Source organism: Manduca sexta, chromosome 4 (assembly GCF_014839805.1).
Source record: "Manduca sexta isolate Smith_Timp_Sample1 chromosome 4, JHU_Msex_v1.0, whole genome shotgun sequence".
Taxonomy (NCBI): domain Eukaryota; kingdom Metazoa; phylum Arthropoda; class Insecta; order Lepidoptera; family Sphingidae; genus Manduca; species Manduca sexta.
The window spans coordinates 9,193,430-9,216,351 of NC_051118.1; the positions used below are offsets into that span (position 1 = coordinate 9,193,430).

Sequence of the window (22,922 nt, forward strand, 5' to 3'; positions counted from 1 at the left end):
GGCGAACCTATCGCCATATAGAGCACTTATTCAAGACTCCGGGCTGATACGGAGTAGAAAATTTAATATCACAGTTCGACCCGGGGATTGAACCCGGGAAACTCACTGCAGTCGTACACTTACAACTACGGGACAGTCTAATCTAGATGGTATATAAGTATCTCTTGTCATCTAGAGAAGGTATCTATTTCAAATAGAATGTTGAGAGATTGCATCCTAAAAACTGCCATAGATACAGACCACCGTAGCCGTGAATCAAAGGCTAACCATGGTAGCTAGTCCATATCACTCAGAAATTAATCTGGTTCACTTCAACTAGCATTATCCTTTTTTGCTCAATTTATTGTTTCTAATATTTTTATCTCATAAAATTTATAAAATACACCTCGATACACGTTATTCCCGCAAGTCCGGTTGCAGATGTAATGAGGACTCAGCAGCATCTATTATTTCAATTAAAATATCTTGAACTTAAAAACCATATATTTACTAAAAAGTTCAAGAAGACGCGACACCAAAGCAGAACCCGCCAATGAATCCCACTGTAAAGCAGCTGTTCTTTTTAACAAACTGCAAGAAGCATTCGACGCACGCCTGGCTCTCCGCGGCGGCTTCGCGGATCCTCTCCCAATTTACTTGGATGTAGCCCAACTCTGTCGCGAAATGCAGGAGGAGCACCCCGCCTCCCAAGCCGAAAGCAGCTATCTTACCAACGCGCACAAAACTGGCACCAGTCGCCCAGCCCGTCACGGTACCTAGCACCAAGTTCTTTGATGATTTGTCCTTGATGGTGTCTATCGCGAGGTTGACGAGAGATTTGCTCGCCCTGGGCTTGATTTCGTCGAAGTGCGTTAAGTCTCTGGGGTGTATGCTTGGTATCGGTCTGGCCATTTGCTTACATTTCAAATATTTATTCGTTTCTTTTAATTTTGTTAGTTTTGACAGTTTGTATATCTTGACAGAAGTTATAAGAAGAACCATAGATTTATCATAAAATCTTTTAAAAGAGCTTAATTATTGTAAGCATAGATTGAATGTAAGAAGCTTATATCTCAGGCTTATATGTACTTTTTGAAAGAAATGTACTTAGATATTCACTATGAAAAGTAACAAAAAGAAGGTACATGAATATTATTACAGATAACTATTAGGTTGTCGTCAATTTTCTACAAAGGATTTTATTTTATAGTTAGAATAAAAAAGAAACTAGTCTCGGTTTATGTAGGTAATCATATAATTTGATATCGCATCATCGTCTCATTCTCATTATACTGACATCTAGTTCCACATGTTAGAGCTGTTTTTTGTTTCGAAAAATTATTGTACGTATTTGGAATTTTGTTCATCAAATTCGAGGAAATCCATTGTAACTAATGCAATTAGTGGGCATTGTGAGATACAACGTAGGAATCCTACGAAAACAAACGGTTTATTTATTTCAATGTAGAGGACAAGTTTACGAGTGACGTCCAATTAGTCATTTGGAGGTCCAATCTGGCCAGCAAAAAGTTGAGATTTCTAACAGGGCCGGCCAGTACTTCACGTAGCCACAGATTAGTGCTTTAGAAAACGCAAGTCCGGCCACACGTGGAGTACTGCGCACACTGTGTGGGAGTTGCTAGGGAGTATATTAGTAAGAAATCAGTTTAACTCATGTCTTTTTTCTCACTCGACTCCTGTATACGGAGATCTTCATATTATTTTATTGATGGACATAACTAGTAGCATAGGTTATAGTAACGATATCCTTTTTAGATAAATGAATACATTTTCATGGCGAAGTAGACAGAGACGTAACTATGTCAAGAATGGACAAGTTACGTCTGTAGAAGGACAAATCTATTACCTTACTTGTAAAGATGATAGTTACATTTTTTGGAATGTAAATAATATTACTTTTTATGGAATTTAATAAATTATTTCTTTTCATATTGGAACTATCAGGCTGTATTCTGCAATTCAGCAAATATGTTAAAGACTATTTGCAAATTTCCTTTCTTTCTACGTATAAAATGAATAGTTCATGCATATATTTATAAACTGTTGTAGTGTGTGTAAAACAGACAAGTGTTTAAGACTTATTTATGTTTGTGTTCATAACAACACGAATGACATGGTAAATGTGTTGGACGTTTTATGTAGTAGTAGCATTAAAAGTATCAGATTTTTTGTTTGTGGAAATATGTACACGGCGCATCCGTTCTAGATAGTCCAAGGAAAACCTCCAGATAGTTTTCACGAAACATAGGAGAACATTCTCAAAATAAATGTACGCAACGAAATAGTTTTTACGTTTTTTTTTACGAAATTTACTCTCATATATTTCTTTCAATACAAACAGATGAGACAGAAAAAATCGTAGGAACATTTTCAAAAAAAACTATTTCGTTGCGTCCATTTATTTTAAGTACTCAGGAACGTTATTTATTCCATTTAGTGTAAGACTGTGGGTTATAGTCCTGCGGTATGCGACCGCGTGGATATTGTAAGAAATTTGTACAATACAGCTAGATTTCGCCCACATCTTCTTGTGTACACCCCCATTGCACTAAAACAGGCTAGCAGCTAACCGATTATAAATTGAATGCGAAGTCTCAAACAATGTAGTAAGATTCTAGGTTGTGGTTTCTTTTTAAATGTTTCCTAAGCTAATGTATTTAGTTCGCAGTTTTCTCGAAAAATAGTCGGTCAGTGACGAAATAATTTTGGAACATTCAGAAAGTAAGATAAAAATTTACATAAGCGAAGTCAGACTTTTCTATGAAGATTTTACTTTTTACGCCATTTTTTTACTCTTTTATATATTGAATTGTTGAATTATTGTATGTTATTGGCAGAGTACAGTCAGCCAAATAATTAACTGCACCAATTCGAAACTTTAGTTCGCTTATACTCGTTAAGTTAAAACGATTTTTTCGTTTGTGTAAGTAAAGCAAATGCATTCCATTTCATTTTTGTGAAAAAAAAAACCTTGGTAAGTACACAAAAGTGTACAGGCGACTTGAAGTTTGCGACTTTTCCAGCTACTATGTGAATGAATGTACATACATTTTGGGAAAACATTGAATTATATTCCACCCTGTATAAATCTTCCTAAACGTAACATTTTCCTACCCCTTTTTAGAACACCCTGTTTATAAGGGATCAATATTTATTTTACTCAATAAATATAGACATGCGGTTCTGCGTTTACACCTGCCTCATCTAGTTTCTAAAAAACTTTTTTGTTTTTAAATATATTTTCGATGAATCGCCTCCCGATGAACTGCAACACCTATAAGCTCAGAAATATCACCATTCTCTAACTACATGCGCTATCTAAAGCACGGGACGGGAAGGGTAAGGTGGTGAACAAAAAATAAAATGTACTACATCCCGAGGACGCGCTGCGAGTGTCTCAACAATGCGTGTGCGCTCATGTTTTATATATCGACATTTCACCATCGATCATTGTTTTGTGTCAATGTGTTGTAACTATATTATCCATTAAATATTTCATAATGTTAATACAGTAAAAAATAAACATTACAACTCGATATTTTCAATCGATAATATTTTCTGTTATCGATAAAACAGCGTTTGCGTGTAATGTTTTTGAAATCACTACTTGCGTTTTAATTCAAATCGTGAAAATAATGTATCGATAGTGAACGTCTCGACATATCGGTGGCGCAGGCGTCCCGCAGCTCGCCCCCAGGCTTAGCATGCACGTGTTAATTCCATTGAAATGTATTTTTCAATAAAACTTTTTTGATTTGTATTTTTTTCACTTGTTAGGTATTGTCCATATCGTATCTAACTATATATTTACACATCGCGACGTCCCGGACGCTTGTCCGGCTAAATGCTGTTTTCCGTGAATGAAAAAAAAATTATAGATTGAAAAATATTGAACACCTATTAAGAGCTAAAAATTAACAGTACCTATCTAAAGTATAAAGAGGTTTTCTTGTATTTTTTACTTTTCAATATAAAATTCCGTGTTCTCACATCGATATTGCAGTCATAAGGTCGCGCGGGGTCGCGCCTCCCTACTCGGGGAGGTGTGAGGGAAAGTACCGATCAACAAAACACTGCAAAGGAAACTAACACTTATCACAAATGCAGTAGTGTCCATATTGCGAAGCTGATTGCACGCGTGGCTTCAACGAAGCCAAGACTTAAAGCCTAACCGACCCCGAACGAATTATGTTACATTCAACATCGACTCGGCATCATCGGTTTTCGGAAACTATCGACTCGATAACTCACTCTAATCGACATAGTAAGTACCCGAGGGACGTGACGTCGTCCTAATATTTTATCGACAGAGTCCGATATCGAGTTGATATTTTTTATCGACAATGATACCTAGTCCGATGTTTATTCGTGCCTTATCGATATATATTTAGTATTTAAATATACATATATATAACCGCTCGCCTACCTATACAGTGCTGCACCAGGCAGCTTTAATCATTTTTGTTACATTTGCGGTATAACTATTTTAATTTTTTATTATTAATATTGGTGATTTTCCACAGTGGCAACATTAATAAGCGTAGCTGAGATGTGTGCACCGTAGTTTTTGATAAATTCTAAACGCTAGTTTTAATTTAGACCTTTCTATATTGTTATATAAAACGTTTTTTAACGCGGGACATTGTGTGATGGATACACTTTTATTATGCTGTTATAATTTTTAAAACATTGACCCCTCCCAATTTTAGAAAAATAGGAAGCGGCTTAATAAACAAAACAAATGTAAAAGGCAGTTACTTATACAACAACCGTTCAGTTACGCACTTAACTATAAAACTATAGTGGACGTTAGAATTATTTTGGCAGTTACAATCAGTCCACGAGTCGATACATACAATGTCGATATTATTCAAACAAAATTCTATTAGGAATATGTCATCGTACATAACGTACAACAGGTCTCAACAAGAAATACTAACAACATAGTGAACAAAAACATACAACAGTTTTAAAAAAAGCGCACCGATCACACAACATGTTTTGAAGAACAAAAATTGACGGAAAAAGAAATCAAAATTAACGGGTGGAATATTCGAAGTCATTTCGTCCCTCTCGCACTTTCGTCTGGGGATTGCGAGAGAAAGAGATGGACATATAGAAAAAAAAACATACATACGTAACACCAGTGTCTACTTTCACTTTTTTACAATGTTTTTGCACACAAAAAACGATTGCGATCATCTTCTTTCTATAACAAAAACCGACGTAACTTAACGCTTAATATTAACGTATCGACAATTCAATCAATGAATTACTTTGTTGTCAGTCTAACGCGGCCGATTTCATCGATATCGATTAAAACTGCAACGTGACTGCTTCGTTTTAGAACATTATAAAACGTTTTTCACAGCGAAAAACATGGGAAGCAGTTTCGGAAATATTCATATAATAGTCGACAAAATTTTACCGATATCGATAAACCTCCGCAGGGATAACCCAAGCCCTGCGATCTGTCACATAGTCTCACTGTATTATAATAGAACAGTCTGTACGCAGAGCCTAGGCTTTAGTTTTAAACCTCGAGAAGCAGTCAAGATATGCACGAGAAACATCGACTTCAGTAAATGAAAAAAAAAAAAAAATTACTACAGAATATTACAATTTAGAACTTTTTCTTTATATATTAATTGTTGGACCAGTTTCGATACAATTTATAATTCAAGATATTTTCTAATTTTAATTATAGTGCAGAGGAACTTTTTTTATTGTGCATTATAATTGGAAATAAAATCTGTTTTAATTATCGATATACCCTGATAATGATATATCGATATTCTTTTTTTAGTATGTAAGAAACATTAAATACTGTCAGTAGTTTGAAACTGAATAGTTTCGGCTTGAGTCGATAAGTCATTGTAGGTGGGATTATTGTATTTGCTTGCCGTATATATATTGTCCGTGTCCCGTGCAGTTTGACCGTCTCTGCAGGTTTACGCTGCTTATTTGGATACAATTTTAAATACAGTGACTTCACGTAATTTTCAGTAATGTCTAAGTAGCGCGTTTTTCTAGGCATAATTTTTCAATTGCTTACAACGATAAATTATATAAACTTTTTGAGGAGATTCAGAGGTTCTGATTTACAAGGAAGCTTCAAACAGACGAAAGTAGTATGAATACATCGATACAAGAGGTAAAGTTCAAACGGAAGACTTGACGGAGCGAGTGAGGGTGGATCAAAAGCGCGACACTTCAATACAACGGTACGACAGTTACTGAAAATTACGCAGCGCGCCTCAACACTGCACGTTCGATGGCGGGCGTGTGTGCGTGTGTCGTGTGTAACGTGTGTCACACCGGCGCCGGCGCGGCGGGCGCGGGCGCGGGCGCAGGCGCCGGCGGGGGCGCAGCGCCGCCCGCGGGGGCTCCTCACCCGCAGGGGCTCCGGCGCCGGCGACGCGGCCGGCTGCGGCTCCGGCGCCGGCGGCGTGGGCGCGGCGGGCGGCGCGGGGCCGGCGGGCGCAGGCGTAGGCGCAGGCGCCGCGGCGGGCGCGGGCGCAGGCGCGGGGGCGGGCGCGGCGGCGGGCGGCGCGTCGGGCGGCGGCGGCGTGGGGTGTGCGCGCGGCTCGTAGGGCGCGGGGTAGGAGCGGTAGGGGCGGTAGAGCGGCGGCGGCAGCAGCAGCGGGCGCGGCAGAGCGTACACGGGCGGCGGCAGCAGGTGCGCCGCGTGCGCGGAGTGCGCGTGGTGCGCGTGCGCGTGCGCATGCGAGTGCAGCGCGGCGAGCGCGCGCTGCTCCTCGCGCATCGCCTCGCGCGCGCGGGACTCCTTCTCCCGCTGCGCGCGCTCACGCTCGCGCTCGCGCTGCTCTTTCTCGCGTTGTTCGCGCTCCCGTTCCCGCTCTCTGTAATCAAAATGGATCAACTTAAATGTTATTACGTCACAATACGCAAAATCCACTTAGATGTAGAAATCGAACGATGACAATCGAGCACTGTCAAAACGTCACAATTTTATGCAAAGTTGAAGAAGAAAAGTTTACTAAATGAGCTATCACTTAATTCGAAAACAAATATTTGCGAATGGCAAAATTTTATTGCAGAGATAGAAACGCAGGGATATTCGCAGTTGACCATCCGGTTGTTAGTAGTACGGGATGAGCATACCTCTCCCGTTCCCTCTCCCGCTCCCGCTCGCGCTCCCGCTCCCGCTGCAGCGCGATCTCCTTCTCGCGCTCGTCGTGCAGCGCGTGCGGCGCGTGGGGCGCGTGCGGCGCGTGCGGTGCGTGCGGCGCGTGCGGCGCGTGCGGCACGAGCGGCAGCGGCGGCGCTAGCGGCGGGTACAGCGCATACGGCGGCAGCCAGCCCACGCCCACGCCGCTGCGGAACACCCGCTCCAGGTACATTTGCTCCTCAGCAGCCAACCTGACAACACACAACATTTTTGGCATTGATATAAAACTGCTATACTTAACAGCCTTGATGGTCACGAGGTAGACCATGACTATGCAGTCTCAAAACGTCCGAAGTAAAAATAAATAATCGCCATAAAATGTATACAATACTTTTAATAAAAATATTGTTTCCAACGGGCAGACAAGAATACGTCAACTGGAGAGAGAATAATCTCTCGTCGTCTCCATCTATACGCGGGTTCACTTATTATCAAATGCTGTACTATCACTTGGCCAAAAAATTTACTGTGGTTATTGACGTCAATGCCATTAGGTCCACGCGTGGAAAGGAGATAGCAATACGTTTTCAATAGGCGCCCGCAATCTCTCATATAATTTGTAATCAATATTCAAGATAGAAATTCTTTCTTTATTTTACAAACAATTTTGATAATGTCTTTTAAAATTATGAAAAATTTTATAGCATTCTATTTAAATCTAGGTACATGTTATGTTTAAAGTAACTTCATCGAATAAATCGACAAGAAAAAAGATCTGTCAAAAATTGGTACTGAGGAAGCTGATGCTCAGCAGAAAACCCAAATTTTTTACCCGAACCGGGCATCGAACCCGAGACGTCAGCCCTGCAGTCGTACCTCAATACAACTACTCCAAGAGGCAGTCTATAATATATATTGCATGCTTATAAACGCAAACTGGAGGGCGACTGGATAGATGTTTGTTACACAATAACGCCAGAACGGTTGAACAGATCTGGATGAAATGTGGCCCAGAGATAGATTGTGGTCTGGAATAGCACATAGGCAACTTTTTATTACCAAATAATATATAGCGTGACTTTTATTCTGGAAGTTAGTTAATCTATATGAGACAATTCCCCTCCCATACTCTCCACCGCAACTTAAATAGGATCGACATTGTGACACCGAGCAGTGAAGCTCGGCCAGTCTGAGTGAAGACTTAAATGTCCACAGAGACTCTAAGGGGCACATTAACTCAGTTTCGCTCTAGTTTGATATCAGCTGTTAAGTTGAAATATCTTAAGATCGTTGCTATTTAATACGCTGATATAAACAACATCTCAAATAACAGAATATAACAGATATTAACAGCTGAGTTTTGTTTATTTAACAGCGCCGACTCAGCTGAGTACACACGCTCAAGTGACAGCTTAAGCTTTGTTTATTAACAGCCCTTTTCAATAAATGCTTCCAATCGATCCGATCCCGAGAATAATCAAAATGCCATTTATAAAGATGTCATATAAAACTATTTTGATTGGTAAATTTTGGCGATAAAACGATAAAACCGACTGGCATTGTTTATTGATAACTACGATGAACGATGCGAAATACTTTAAATGTTAACTTAAGACCCCGCTCGAAGATACGGGTCTAAATTTATTGAATAGCGACCTTAAAATTTTTATGTTAACTTAAGTTCGTACTCAAAGTTAACATTGATTTATCGGATTACCTGTACTGTAGCGCTGCGCTTGAGTAGAGGCTTGGGTGCGCGTAGGGTGCGTACGCGGCGGGCTCCAGTAGCGGGAACGACGCCGCCGCCGGATGCGACAGTCTGCACAGCCGAAACACGTGGCGTTACTTCCACAAACATATTATCATCCTGATATACACTAGCTGTATTCACATCAAGTAGATGACAATTATTGTGAAAGTACTTTTAAGATCGATATTTTTATTATGTAACTTGTAAAATTGTGCATCAGTTTTGTGAATCGAATAAAAAAAAATTACACGCGGCGGGCCAAAGACGATGCTCTCAAGATAGAGTTAATCTTATCTCACTTCTTACTGATATTATTAATATGGAAGTTTGTGAAAATGTTAAGATGTTTGTTAGTAATAAACTCAGAAACGACTAAACGGATTTTAATAAATTTTGGCACACATGTAGACCATGCCCTGCGTTAATACATAGGCTACTTTTATCTAGGTGTTTAGATTTTTTAAGTACACGTTGCTGACATGGTACAGATGGCGGTATGGATCTATAGTAATTTAAGGACTTTAGTAGCGAGAAAGGCTTGTCACGAGACGGAAGCCGCAAACGATATCTAGTACCTAATAAATATACTCTGGGATTGATTAGAGATAACAAGTCAAAGACGATGGATAGGCTAAAGATAGGCCGCCATTATACTTTGTTTCCTGAACACGGTATAGTTATTTAAGGCGATACCTCAAGGTCCATTTTCATACATTTTGTTTCACCTTTAATCTGGGTAACTAAACAAGTATTGGCAAGTAAAGAATTTAAATTCACGTCTAGTTAGTGATTAGTTCTCGCAGTTGAAAGAAAAACGTAAAAATAATTAATAATCATGGATATTTCGGCCTTTAAAATTTAATATGACGAAATTTCGTCATATTAAATTTTATATATTAATTATTTTTACGTTTTTCTTTCAACTGCGAGAACTAATCACTAACTAGACGTGAATTTAAATTCTTTACTTGCCAATACTTGTTTAGTTACCCAGATTAAAGGTGAAACAAAATGTATGAAAATGGACCTTGAGGTATCGCCTTAAGGGTACACTCAAAGTTTGTAGTTGGTAGACACTTATCCGCCCGGATGTCAGCGGTTATATAGGTAGGTGTAAATTCCGGGATCAGCCTGTTTATATCCAGTTTCAAATAAGCTTAACTGTGTCGAGTTATGAGAAATAAATACAAAAATCGTCAATCCATACTCCATCCGGCCGCCATCTTGCACATGCACATACCATCAGATATAGAGTCACTAAAAGTTGAACAATGTGTAACTTTTTTCACGATCCCACATCAGGATTACCTAGTGGATTGAGGCTCCTCTCAGCAGTAGTGGCCTCAGCCTAGCAGTGGGACAGTATATGATATTCCTCACCTGTCATCAGGCCGATACGGCTGGAATCCGCTGGCAGGCAGGTGGTGTGGCGAGGCGCGCTTGGCGGGCGGCGGCTGCGGCTTGTCCTTGCTCGGCTCGCGGTCTCCGGTCGCGCCCGCTGCTCCTGGACACTCGCACGTTCAACACACGACCCCCCAGACCCCACTCTCACTCAGGGAAGCGAGTGGTGCTTTAAACTCTTAACTCATAGAAATCTCAAGAAAAAATCTCACCAAATTGGAACTTCGTGTGGTATAATCAATCTTACATCGAAAGATTTATTCAGATTAAATACATTCCCTTTATTATTCTTTGTCGTGGTTAACTGTTTTGATGTTGTAGAATTTTTTCTCATATCGCAATGAGGATTTGAACTTTAAACCGGTCGTTGTAAAGTTGATATCTCATGAATATAACGTTCTTTAACCAAAGTTTGTTCCAGTCTGGCAAGGCATTTCATGCTTTCGAATGTTATAAGTTACGAGCTGCAAGCGAGTTTAAATTCAAATTTATTAATTCAGGAATTGAAAAGTTTTTTTTTAAAAGATGCTATTTAAATAAATTTAAAATTTATATTTGTGAATCCGAGTTAAGAGTTTAAAGCACGTAAAATATAATGTTTCCTTAATTTCTACCTTCACCAAAACGTGTACATAAGAAAAAATCGTCACAAAACAACCAAACTACTTGATTGACAAAACGATACGACACCATTTTGTCAACCATCACAATGCATGTTTCACGTGAAAGATTAAACTTATGGCCTATCACGGTATGAGTTACGGATGCGGTATATCGATATTTATGTATATGGACCGTTGACCCAACAAGTGTCGTTGGCGTGGTTATATTATGTGAGAAAAAATAAATAAAAAAAGGATTAGCGCCTTCGAGGGACACGGGACACATTTAGATCGTGTACGATGTTGGTGAGCGATTTTGGTCCTTCGTGCTGGATATTTAGTACCAAACACGTTGTTCCGTAAAAAAGTGAACATAAAAAAATATTGCTTCTTTTACAATCACAAAATATATTTTTTAAATAAAGTACTGGACCAAAACACCGTTATCTTTTATACAATTATGTAAACAGTAGATGTCTCGTGTGCCTCGCGAGCGCGGGATGTGAGGGCTGTGATCACCAGTGACTCACCGTCCTTGCCGTCGGGCCCGGCGTTCTTGGCGAGCGAGCGCAGCGCGGCCGCGAACGGGCCGCCCTTGTTGGGCGCCAGTTCGGGCCGCTTGCCCAACTTACTCGCCGACACGCCTGCGAACAAACATACACACATATCAGTAAATCTATTACAAAATTCAAACTAATATTTGGAGAAGGCGTTGTTTATTAGTGGACTTCCTGTAAGTGTTAATGGTCATTTCTAACCACTTAAAACATATCAGCTGTTCATGGGAACGATGAAGTTGCCAAGCCGCTGTTAAGTATCCGCTCGGATAGCGACCGCCGTACACATGGTGTGAAACCCGCCATAGTGGCCCACGTGAGTGTGTCGCGTTCCGGCTGTGCATATCTGATTTCAAAGAGACCGGCGAGGAACACATTTCTCGTCAATCGATATTCTATCTTACCACCAGGTACAGTGGATTCACTTTGCCATATAACGCTATACACAAATCAGACGCGACCACGTTACGTGCAACAAGCGAGTACAGATACCATCATTATCATGACATCACGGGCAGGTGTTATTGCAGATGTTATCTGCCGGCAGCCGCGCTTCCTGCCCGGTATCCAAGTAACGTACAAACAAATATATTACAGCATATATAGTTATCATTGTCATTTAGATTGTAGTTCAAAACATGTTCTCATATCATGATCACAATATAGTTATTATCAGTCTTACTTATAAACATGTTTTAGCGTTAAGAGGTGATCAAGAATTGCTTAAATAGCTGTTAAAAACATCACCGGTTTCCTAGTTTAAACCTTATTAAGAGGCAAGATGGCGGGATTTGACTTACAGCTGATTGAGTAAATTTGTAACTAAGCATTGCTTTGCGAAATCTTTATAATTAAGACTGTATATGTAAAAATTGAACACTAATACAAATATTATGGTTAAGTCCAACTAGACTGGCTGCCTCAAATCTTTCTGCAAAAGATTAAAATTCCATACCAAACTCATGAGTATTTGTCTTGCGCGTTTTAAACTTTGCTCATTTACTATTCATGATACCAATTTCTTTATTTTTTTTTTGCCATACCATTGTACTAGCCACACATTCCAGTAATAGGATTGCTATAAGAGGTATTGTTAAAACAAATACGATGTATAACGATGTTCGGTTTACCTATTTGTAATTTTGTATTAAACATATTAACTGCAATGATTTCAGAAGAGTCATTTTTATGTATAATTTTGTGAAGATAAATAATTTCTACAAATCTAGCTTAATGACTTTAAATTTAGACAACCTGCCGTCATACAGCCAGCGACAAAAGTAGCTGAACAAATTGAGTCTATTGCCTTCTACCAAACACAACACCAGTTTTGACGTTAATATAAGCTGATAAGCCCGATACCACTTGTCTAAATACAACACAAAGCCACAAAGAGCGCTGCGTGCATTACATCATGTGTGTGACGGAGACGGGGGCCAAATCAATTGGCGGGGGTCAATTGGGAGGTCCGAGTGGCGCGGCGCTGGACCCTTGCCGCGCGACATTGTTTCACAATAAGTGACGTCACTCATATACAGGGTTGGCAATATTAAAAAAGAAAATTGACATCGGATTGTATAATGGTTTGAAATGTTGAAGTTTATCGGCTTGTATAATGTTGTAACTTGTAAAGTAAATTATTTTAAGCGGGAAAAACAAACATCTAAACGTATTTATAATATTAGTAACTATATAATTCGACATGGCCACCTTATATGTTTTCTACGATATCTCACAGTTATCATTTCTGACAATATAAGTTTAGGCCAACGAAAATAATTTGAGATGCGAGCGCGGTTCACGCACCCTGTATATTGTATGTAGTAGTGTGCGTGGGGTCGGCGCGTAATGTCAAGTGACTCGCATCGGTCGACCCGCGCCGGGTCACACCCCGCCGCAACTAACTTATACGCGCCACTGTCCTTAAGCCTGGTTTAGACTACGACACTATACACTCACTGTATACACAGAGTGTTTATGTTTAGAAATGGTCGTCTAAATATCACAATAAGAGACATCCATTTGTGGTAGGTCTCTCATATGTGAGAGTCCGCCTGGGTAGGTGCCACCGCAATGGCTATTTCTGCCGCCAAGCAGCAGTATATAGTCACTGTTGTGTTCCGGTTTGAAGGACGTTGTAGCCAGTGTAACTACTGGACATAATAAGACTTAACATCTCATGTCTTAGGATGGTGAGCGCAGTAGAATACCAAACAATACTTTGTAATTCATGGTGTTGGATAGTGTTTCTACTGTTTATGGGCGGTTGTATCGCTTACCATCAGGGGAACGGTAAGCTCGTCTCGTCATACAAAGAAATAAAAAAATAACCGTATTCTCACATAAGCACTGTATACACGGGGGTGCGGTGCATAGTGTCGTAGTGTAAACCTGGCTTTACGTCATTGCGCAACTTGGTTGGCAAACATGACATAATTAATTAATTTAAATATTACCATTATAGATATGCTACATAGTTTGGATCCAGCATTTTGTCTGAGTAAAGCCCGATAAGCTCTATAGATTTTTTGGCGCCAAAAGCTCAAATATATCAATCATCTCATAAATATTTTTTTCAGTATACTTAAGCCGTAAAACGAATGAGTTCCCGAATTCAATTCGAAGATTGAAAAATAGAAAAATTTATCCATTTTCACATTCGACAAGAATCGGAATTTATGCTCGGTACGGCGACAGGCGCGTCAATAATCACATCATAAGACGGAAAGCGACTTGAAAAATTGTACGTGGTTGTGCCTATATATTCCATGAAGAGTCACGCCTAATTTGTATACGCAAAACCCACAAATTTGTAATATAACCGGGATACAGTAAGCAAAGCAACAGTTGAAATACATTCATAACCAACCCTGAAGGGTTTTAGCGCTGTCTCTTTCTCTCTCACGGGCGGCTATCCCCCTCTCTGTCTACCGTTAGGGTTGTCAACGAAGCGGCGAACGGTAATTAATTCAGTCTGAGGCGCTAATTTGAGTTGCGACAAGTCACCCCCGCCCCTAGCTCCATCTGTCGCGCGCCCTAGCCGACATAGAGTTGTCACTACGCCACGACGTAGTTAGGACACATAATAAACGTGATTCAGTTTATGCCTTAATTAATGCGGAGGCCATGAATTGCATAATTATTTAAATCATCAATTTTGTATAAGTTTATTTTTTATTTCGATGCTAAAACCAGAAAGAAATATATCCTAATGTTTCTAAATGCAACCTGTTTTCAAGTTAATCCGATATCCATTCTTAATTTTGTACGAATTAGTTTAAATCATTGTTTTTAATATTGGATTTAAAATTAATTACAAATCATTTCAAATGAACAAAACGTACAGAACACCTTATTCTTAGTTAAACTAAAATATGTTATTCACTAAACATAATAATCTAACTCAAGTCCAAAAAGCAATCCTGCTTATGTAAAAAGTATCACCTCTTTTCGATCAATCATTCCGCATCGACTATCGCTTCTGTAAAAACGATTCTACACTTTTAATCTATGACACCGGTTACCAACGACCGCTAATAGTCAATATCCATATCGTTTATAGTATTCGCACCGGCAGCCCTGTCTGTCGCCGTCGCGCGCCGCTGATTGGCCGGAACGTCGAGCGTGTGTGTGTAACACCGTGTGCATACACGGAGCTTTGCGTTTGCTAGTGTGTGTTGTTGGTGTAGGGTTGTCGATGTTTGTTTACTAATGTAGGAAGTGTGGATTGTTTACGCGCGTGGGGGAGTATTATTATTGTCCGCGGCTTTACTTGAGAAAAAATATTTTTGTAATTTCAGATATAATTGTTAATTTTTATACGTCACTTATATTCACATATAATTGTCTAGAATAATATTAAAAGTAGAAATCCGTTTTAATTATGCTACCATTCTTTTTGCTGTGACTATGTTATAATATTAATTAGCCGCAGTAAAAGAATTATATTAAAAACTAGCTTCCGCTCGCAGCTTCGCCCGCGTGGATTTCGGACTTCAAAAATGGAGCCGGTCGCGAACGTTCGAGAATGTTCGTTTTACGCAGCTACTCGCTAGGTGATTCGCTAGCCTCTAGGTGCCAAGCAAGCCGCCTGCCTATGCGTTCGCGACCTTATATATATACAAAAATAATCCTTATTATTAGCGTATTTCATGTATAACTTTGGTGTTTCTATACCGATTTCTATGATTCTTTTTTATGGAATATTTAATAATGTTAACTTATTAATTAGGGATGACTGAGAGTGTTATAAACGTAAGAGTAGACAAATATAATGAGAAAGCTTCGAACTGCTAAGCTATCGGGAGTTACACGTGTTATTGTGAGTCAACCATAAAAGATAGACATATGCTGTCGTGGGATATTTTTTACATAATTTTAAGGAGAACATTTCCGTCATACATGATTTCTGTGTAGCTTTAACCATTAAGGTTGCACACGCGACGGAAGCTTAAAAAATGGAGTAACTTCTCCCGTTTTCCCAACATTTCCCTTCACTGCTCTGCTCCTATTAATTGTAGCGTGATAAAAGTATACTATAACCAGCACAGGAGTATGACAAATAATTGTACCAAGTTTCGTTAAAATCCGTCGAGTAGTTTTTGTTTCTATAACGGTTATACAGACAGACAGACAGACAAAAATTTTACTAATTGTATTTTTGGCATCAGTATCGATCCCTAATCACCCCCTGATAGTTATTTTGGAAATATATTTCATGTACAGAATTGACCTCTCTACAGATTTATTATAAGTATAGATGTAACAGTTTCCGAAGATGCTTACTTTTTTTTGTGAACAACGCACAAACATAATTGATTTGAATGACAAAAAAAGAGAAGTGGTTGCAACAGCGAACAAATGCTAGCTAGATAGGAAGTATATGTTTAAAAGAAAAATTGCATAATTTATTTGTCATATGATGAAGTATTATAGAAGTATTAGTACAAGTTACATATTGAGGATCATAATTAAACTTGTTGAAAACCACAAGACGTCGTTTTTGTAATGGCTTCAAAACACAAATATTCGTGCTCGTAGAAATAAATTAGAATACCCATAAGCCGGATAACTTTTACTATTTTTGTCAACTTTATTTTGAGTTTGAGACGACGCACGTGTCGTGTGACAGCTGATGCTTCTTAACGAACCTTTTTATGGGAATTCAGGGACTTTTTTTAGGATGTTAAATATTTATAAACGCCCACCATTCTAATAATATGTATTTTTATTTCTAAATAGTTTACCAAAGATACGTAACTGTAAAGCGGGACTCAAGAATGACATGTGTCAGCTAGAATAATATAAAGATTTTTCTTACACTTAAATTATGTTTCCCAAAGGATGTAAATGTTGCCACACTTAATAATAAAAAATCGTTTGAGTACTGGATCATGTTTCGTCTTTCTCTTTTTCATTGCGTAGTTAAAAATTGAACACAAAGTCATGTTTGATTTTAAAGGAAGTTGCAGCAACTGTATCTAATAATCCAGAGCTCTACATTGTCTGTATATTAGGCGACAGATTCGTTGGGTTTGGAACTGACTGCCTAGACGAATGTCCGCAAGTTCAATGGGCAAGGGCACACACCTCTGATTTTTTTAAAATGATGTGTGTATCTCTTGCTTTAACGGTGAAGGAAAAAGTCGTGAGGAATCCTGCATACCTGAGAAGTTCTCTATAGGAATTTTGAGGGTTTCTGAATTTTGAGGGTCACTAGCCCAGCGTGGTGGACTAAGGCCTATTCCCTCATAGTAGTAGAGAAGACCTGTACCCAGCAGTATAAATTACAGGGCTGATATTATATTGTATCAACAAAAATTGTATATAGAATATCACTAGGAACGTGTGTGGATATGTGCGTTCTGTAAACATTATCCCCGACGCCGGGGAGAGTCGGGGAGCGCCGGGCGCCCCGACGCATATTATTTCCCTCCAGCTATTTACTTATGACGTAACCGCGCTCCCTGCTGTACCGAGATAAACGTTAAACAACCGTGTAGTTTAGCATTGAATTGTATTTGCAACAGTGGCGAAGGAGAAGGGTCCATGTAACCCGATTCCTGCCGGCTTCCCTTTATGGAGAATTTTTGTAGAATCTAATTATCATCAGAACGATATGTAGACCGTATTTATGCGTATTAGTACCTATTCCTATTCCCTTTCGGCAAAATTCCACCGCCACTGATTTGTAGTACAATTAGTACCCACACATGTATTCACCACAATGGGTAGTGATGTGACGAGTATTCCTTGTTTGGGGTAACTTTTAAGTTAATAATGTCCACCATGTAATTCTCTCGGAAAAAAAAGTTTATGATAGAAACGATGCTTATATGCATCCGGGACTTTGAACGCTTTTACCGCGCGAACGCAGCGCTGCAGTTACACTGCAAGGTAATCCCATATACCGAAAACCACGCACGACTGCATTACAAATAGCGGCGAATTGAAAGCACCCTTAAGTCTTTTACATTAGTGTTGTATGTAGTTGCACAGCACGCAGGAGGTAATTTGAAGGCGCCAAAAGTCAATGAGCTAGTATCATACAAATCCATCCCTAAACTTTACTTTTAACAAACATACAAGCATCACAAACTCACATTTATCAGTAGAATAAATTATGAAGGTTCAATCCTTCCACATACATAGTGATCATTTGGAGCCCCTCGGTATTTATCGATAAGTGAAGGGGCTTGTAGGGATACGCCGAAACAAAGCGACGCGTGAAATCAGGGAAGTTTCTTTATTGAGTTGTCGTTCTAAACAGTTTATTTATTGCTATGCTAGTGGCAAAAGTGAAGGCTCGCTGTATTCATATTTAATTAGCGCGAATGGACTGTTTGGATTAAGGCAGTACCACTTACAAAAACCTTACAACCAGCGACAGTCATAAGAAATATGATGCTCGATCAAATGCTCTAGCGTTTCGCACGTGAAATTTCCGGCGACACCAACAATGGGTTACCGACCTTGCCTGAGTCGACCTGTCGTGGACTTACGTTTGACTTTTGACTACACCATCATGGATATAGTGTTTAAAAAATCCCGTAAGATAAAAAACCCCAAAACATATCGTCCCGTCTCGCGATCAGGCATCGCAGTTGGCAACACTCGAGGCGGCGTGCGTGAGCCGCCGGTCGGCCGGGGCGCCGGGCGCCGGGGGCACAGGGCCGCGGGAGGGCGGAGGGGTGTACCGGGGAGGAACAGGCTTGATGCTACACTGACAGCCCTCACAAAACCGCGCCCCGACACGAACCCGCTAAGTTATGGGCGACGAGCGGCTCTATCATTGAAACATGTTGAACTGTTCTTTTTATAGTAGCTTATTTTTTCTGTACAATAAACTGATTGTCCATTAACAGGCAAAAACTATTAAGAAATAGCTTTTATGTCTTATTAGATTAGGGTACCTACTGTTAATATACTACCTTATTTATCTAATATTGAGAGTATTTACAAAACCCATAATACCTTAAAACCGCAACACAAGCACAGTACTTGTGTTATCAACCCAAACACTTCATACAAAGACCTAATTATGCAATAATCAGCGACAACCATACGGATTATAAAAATCGCTGACACCTCCGCTGCCCGCCCCGCCTGTACCATGCACCACGCACAGTGAGTAAAGTCTGCGGATTTCCATTACAGCAGAGACTCGCCGCGCCGCCACCCCGCGCCGCCCGCCGCGCCACAGCTCAAACAGCGTACAGACTCGACACGACCCACTGATAGTACCTAACAACTCGGTGTCTCTGAGAGGTCACATATCCATAATTACAGATACGCGACAACTAGTGGTGTATTCCGCTACAATTCAAACAACTTTTCAATCAACTTATCGTCTTCTATGCTGAACATGGGCCTACCCAAGTGTAAGTATAAAGCACAAATGCCTTCCTGTTCAGATATTATATTGCTCGTGGATGTCGTGCCTTCTTTCAGGCGACGAATGCGTTCATATCATTCAGCGATATTAAAATTCCACTGACGTATTTTAAAATTTAAATCGTATTCACGAAAATGTGACGCGTAGTGAAATCTCATGGAAGTTAAGGTAGCAGTTTAATCATTTTTGAGACAGTAGCTATACTTTAAAATCATTTTTGTACACAATAAATTAAACTCTCAATACATATAAAAACCTACACAATACATATAATACACATAATAACACTAAACATTTAAACGTACAGAGTGTAATAATTTCAATTACAGTAGCGTTTGTTATAATAAAATAATCATTCGGGTCACGGCCGTTCCAATTTAAATCTCACAAATCAACCAGATCCGTACATACTCATAATAAGTGTGCATTCATTAGACGCCGGTCCCAGTGGCGGCGAACAGCGATAAAACTTCTGACTGGCTACAGATAATGTACGATGCTTTAAAATGACGCCTTTTAAAATATAAAATTTACAGGTACTTGAAAAATTGTTAGGCTAATGTGTGTGTGTGTATATATATATATATCTTTCTAACGTTGTATTTTAACGAGTGGACAAGCGAGAAGTTAATGTGTAGTTAGTTTTGCACATAACCTGATACACATCGAATAATCCCGCCCTTCCGAATTATCCATTCGTATTTAAGATTATTAGCTGTTAAGGCGTTGATCGGCAGTCCGCGTTAGTGATAATTTCCACTCAAATGACCCCTATGGTCGTGAACCAATCTTTTGTTTAAAAAGTCTTCAAAAGCTTAATAAAGAAACAATTCCATTGCAAATTATACAACGGCGCGGCCTTACGTTCCGAGACAAAAATCATAGTCGCCTTTTTTTTTATTTATTTATTCAACCTGATAGGTATGAATCAATTGCTTAGTCGTTAGTAATAGGACAGGCATTGTAGAGCGGTACGCAAAACCACTTTAATAATCCCATTTCGCTATCTAAAAACGTTTTGAATGTTAATGCGTGTAATTTTTCTGTTGTAATCGACCAACATTGCTAATGGGTAGCAATGGGGATCGCACACGCTACCATTTAAGAGCTGCGGTGATTTAAATCTATGCTGTATCGTATTTAAATCTTGATATATAGCTTTTGTATTGTTTTGAATCTTTTCTTCACATTATGTCAAAATTTCAAACAGCGCGGCTTCGCCAGCATGAGAGTTCCCTGATACTTCTGATAAACATCCATAGATCTTTATAATCTCTCGCATTAATGCGCTTCATAAAACTTTTGAAAAGCGATCAAACGCTATTATTAAAAAAGTATTCTATGGCATAAAATCCAAAGTAGCAATATACCGATAGTCCAATTACTTCCAAATCGCGCCAACAAATCAGTGACGCGTCTGCGGCACGCTCTATTGCACAGTTCACGGCACTCTGTTACCAACTTCATCGGGATCAAAGCGATTACTAACAGTAATGGTACACCCTCGCCACTTCGGGCGCCCTCAGACGCCCGCCGCGACAACGCACTAAATACAACCAGCGGCCAACGAAACCAGAGCTTCCGCAGCCCGCCCGCCTTTAGACGAACGGTACACGCAGGGGTAGCGTCCATCCAAACGGAGCTCCACCCAAACCGGTCGCCACCTCGACATAAGACTTTACGTTACGGAGCGAATCAATTTCTATTTGGGCGCCTCACGTTCGTCGAGTTAAAAGGCGAAATTGAACTCTAAACGCGTTGTGCAAAGTGTTGTTTGGCGCGGCGCGGATTGTAAAGCTGTTTGTTGGAATACGCGATTTGTGCCGCCGACATCAGAGTCGAATTTTGTGGGCGTCACGCGAACGTCTCGGACGCGGCGAGCCGTGCTCCGGATGAATTTTTATTAGTATTTCTCGGCGATAATCCCGGCGACGGGGACGGGGCCGCGTCTCGGCTTTTAATTAAAAGTTTCGCAGAACGCGCGCGCTCGCCGCTTTGGTAAATATAATTTGATGACAGACGAGTGACGCTTCTGTTTAAATTGTTTTGATTTTGTGATGAAGCGGTTTGAGGCGGCGCGCGGCGCGGTGTTGATACAGCAGATCTGTCCGGATATTAATGTATTTACTTAGTTTTATAATAAAAAAGCCACCGGTTCTAATTATAGTTGAACGCTGTCGTATAAGATTGTTGACTGTTAGATCATTAAGAGAAATTAAAATCATTAATAATGGCCTCTAATGACATTCTTTATGATTTCAATAAACGACAGCAAGCACGTCAGTCTTCTGTTCAGTTCACTGAACATTATCACACCGTATAACATTAACACTGAGCCGTTAATGTTGTGAGATAACTGTGCCGTCGTAACAAAACGAAAAGTTGTATAATGCGCCTGACCTAAGTTCAGCGGGTCAACAGAGGCCGCTTTAAGTAATATCATCACGAAAAGCATATTACGCTCGCTGCCAAAAAGTTTTGTTAAACAACATACACAACCCTCGGGCTCCGATACACGGCTTTTCACAGGCGAAAATAAACTAAAACTGTATAATTTTAGTTCGTAATAACAAAAAGGTAATTACAGGTGATCATAATTAAATTTATCAGAATTACTTTATAAATCAAATAAACTAATTGATAGTAGGCAAAAAAAGATTTATCAATCGCATACAAACCGTAGCCTATCTACGTGAGCAAAACGCATTCACGCTACGACAAACTTAGTAGCGTAACGACGAACGATACTAGGTAGCGAATATGCTACGAGACTTGCTCGTAACTTAAACGGAACTCAATCGTGAATACAAAGGCTAAGTAGCGACTAGCGAATAATTCACTCAGGCGTAGCTTAACTACAACGTACGGCTAAAGAGATATAACTAGCAAATGAACTACGAGCGCGACCGTCGTAGCAGTGCTACGAAACTTATTCAACTCGAGGATAAGCTACGCGGCACCCAGCTGAGCTACAAAATCGTCTCGGCTACAAAGTTACGTACAAGAGAAAGAGCGAGAGAGACGGGAGAAAAGCGCTAAGCTCGTAAAATATCTCTAGTTCGACCTCAAAACGCGTACATAATAAAAACGGTCGGGAGTAATTCGCAGTAATGCGGGCTGGGTAATTGAGTGTCGAGTGCCGCTGTAGGGCGTCGCGGCGGCGGCGGCGGTAAGGGTCGCAGGGGGGAGGGGGAGGCGCAGATGGAGCTACTGCGACTATGAGTTTGGACGCTGTGAGATTATTCCCGAGCGCTAACAGAGTGAAATAGCGGCGTGTGTTTGTTGCTTTGCTCGTTTTAGACGAACTTTGGATATTCTCTCTTATCTTATTTTTGGATACACCCGTTTACATTTTATTACTTTACACACGCATTGTAACTGGTTTTGCCTATATATATTGTACATTTAAATAAGTAAAATATGTATAAACAACTAAAAACTTTCGCGATGTTCTGTATAAACTTTGCATTAATACGCAATTGAATGTTGGGACTTACAAGGCGCTCGCGAGACGGTAACCATGAGGCACGCCCAAAAAAAAAAAATGAAATCTCGATAAAGACCTTCTAGTCTCGCAAATCCGAGC

At 39.9% G+C, this 22,922-nt stretch overlaps 2 protein-coding genes across 2 annotated transcripts in view; both read right to left on the bottom strand.

Moving 5' to 3' along the window:
* Positions 1-498: 498 nt before the first annotated feature.
* On the bottom strand, positions 499-961 carry LOC115445320 (FUN14 domain-containing protein 1). Its single transcript, XM_030171541.2, has one exon. The coding sequence runs from the start codon at positions 889-891 to the stop codon at positions 499-501; it is 393 nt and encodes a 130-aa protein (XP_030027401.2). The 5' UTR covers positions 892-961.
* A 685-nt stretch (positions 962-1,646) lies between these two features.
* The window catches only part of LOC115445299, a 192,793-nt gene continuing 171,517 nt past the window's right edge, over positions 1,647-22,922 (bottom strand). The window contains exons 19-24 of the mRNA XM_037442192.1: positions 11,416-11,529; positions 10,263-10,386; positions 8,850-8,951; positions 7,126-7,383; positions 6,554-6,863; positions 1,647-1,676 (exon numbers count right to left, since the gene is read on the bottom strand). Of these exons, the coding sequence (XP_037298089.1) occupies positions 1,647-1,676; positions 6,554-6,863; positions 7,126-7,383; positions 8,850-8,951; positions 10,263-10,386; positions 11,416-11,529 (938 nt within the window). The remainder of the gene's footprint in view (positions 1,677-6,553; positions 6,864-7,125; positions 7,384-8,849; positions 8,952-10,262; positions 10,387-11,415; positions 11,530-22,922) is intronic.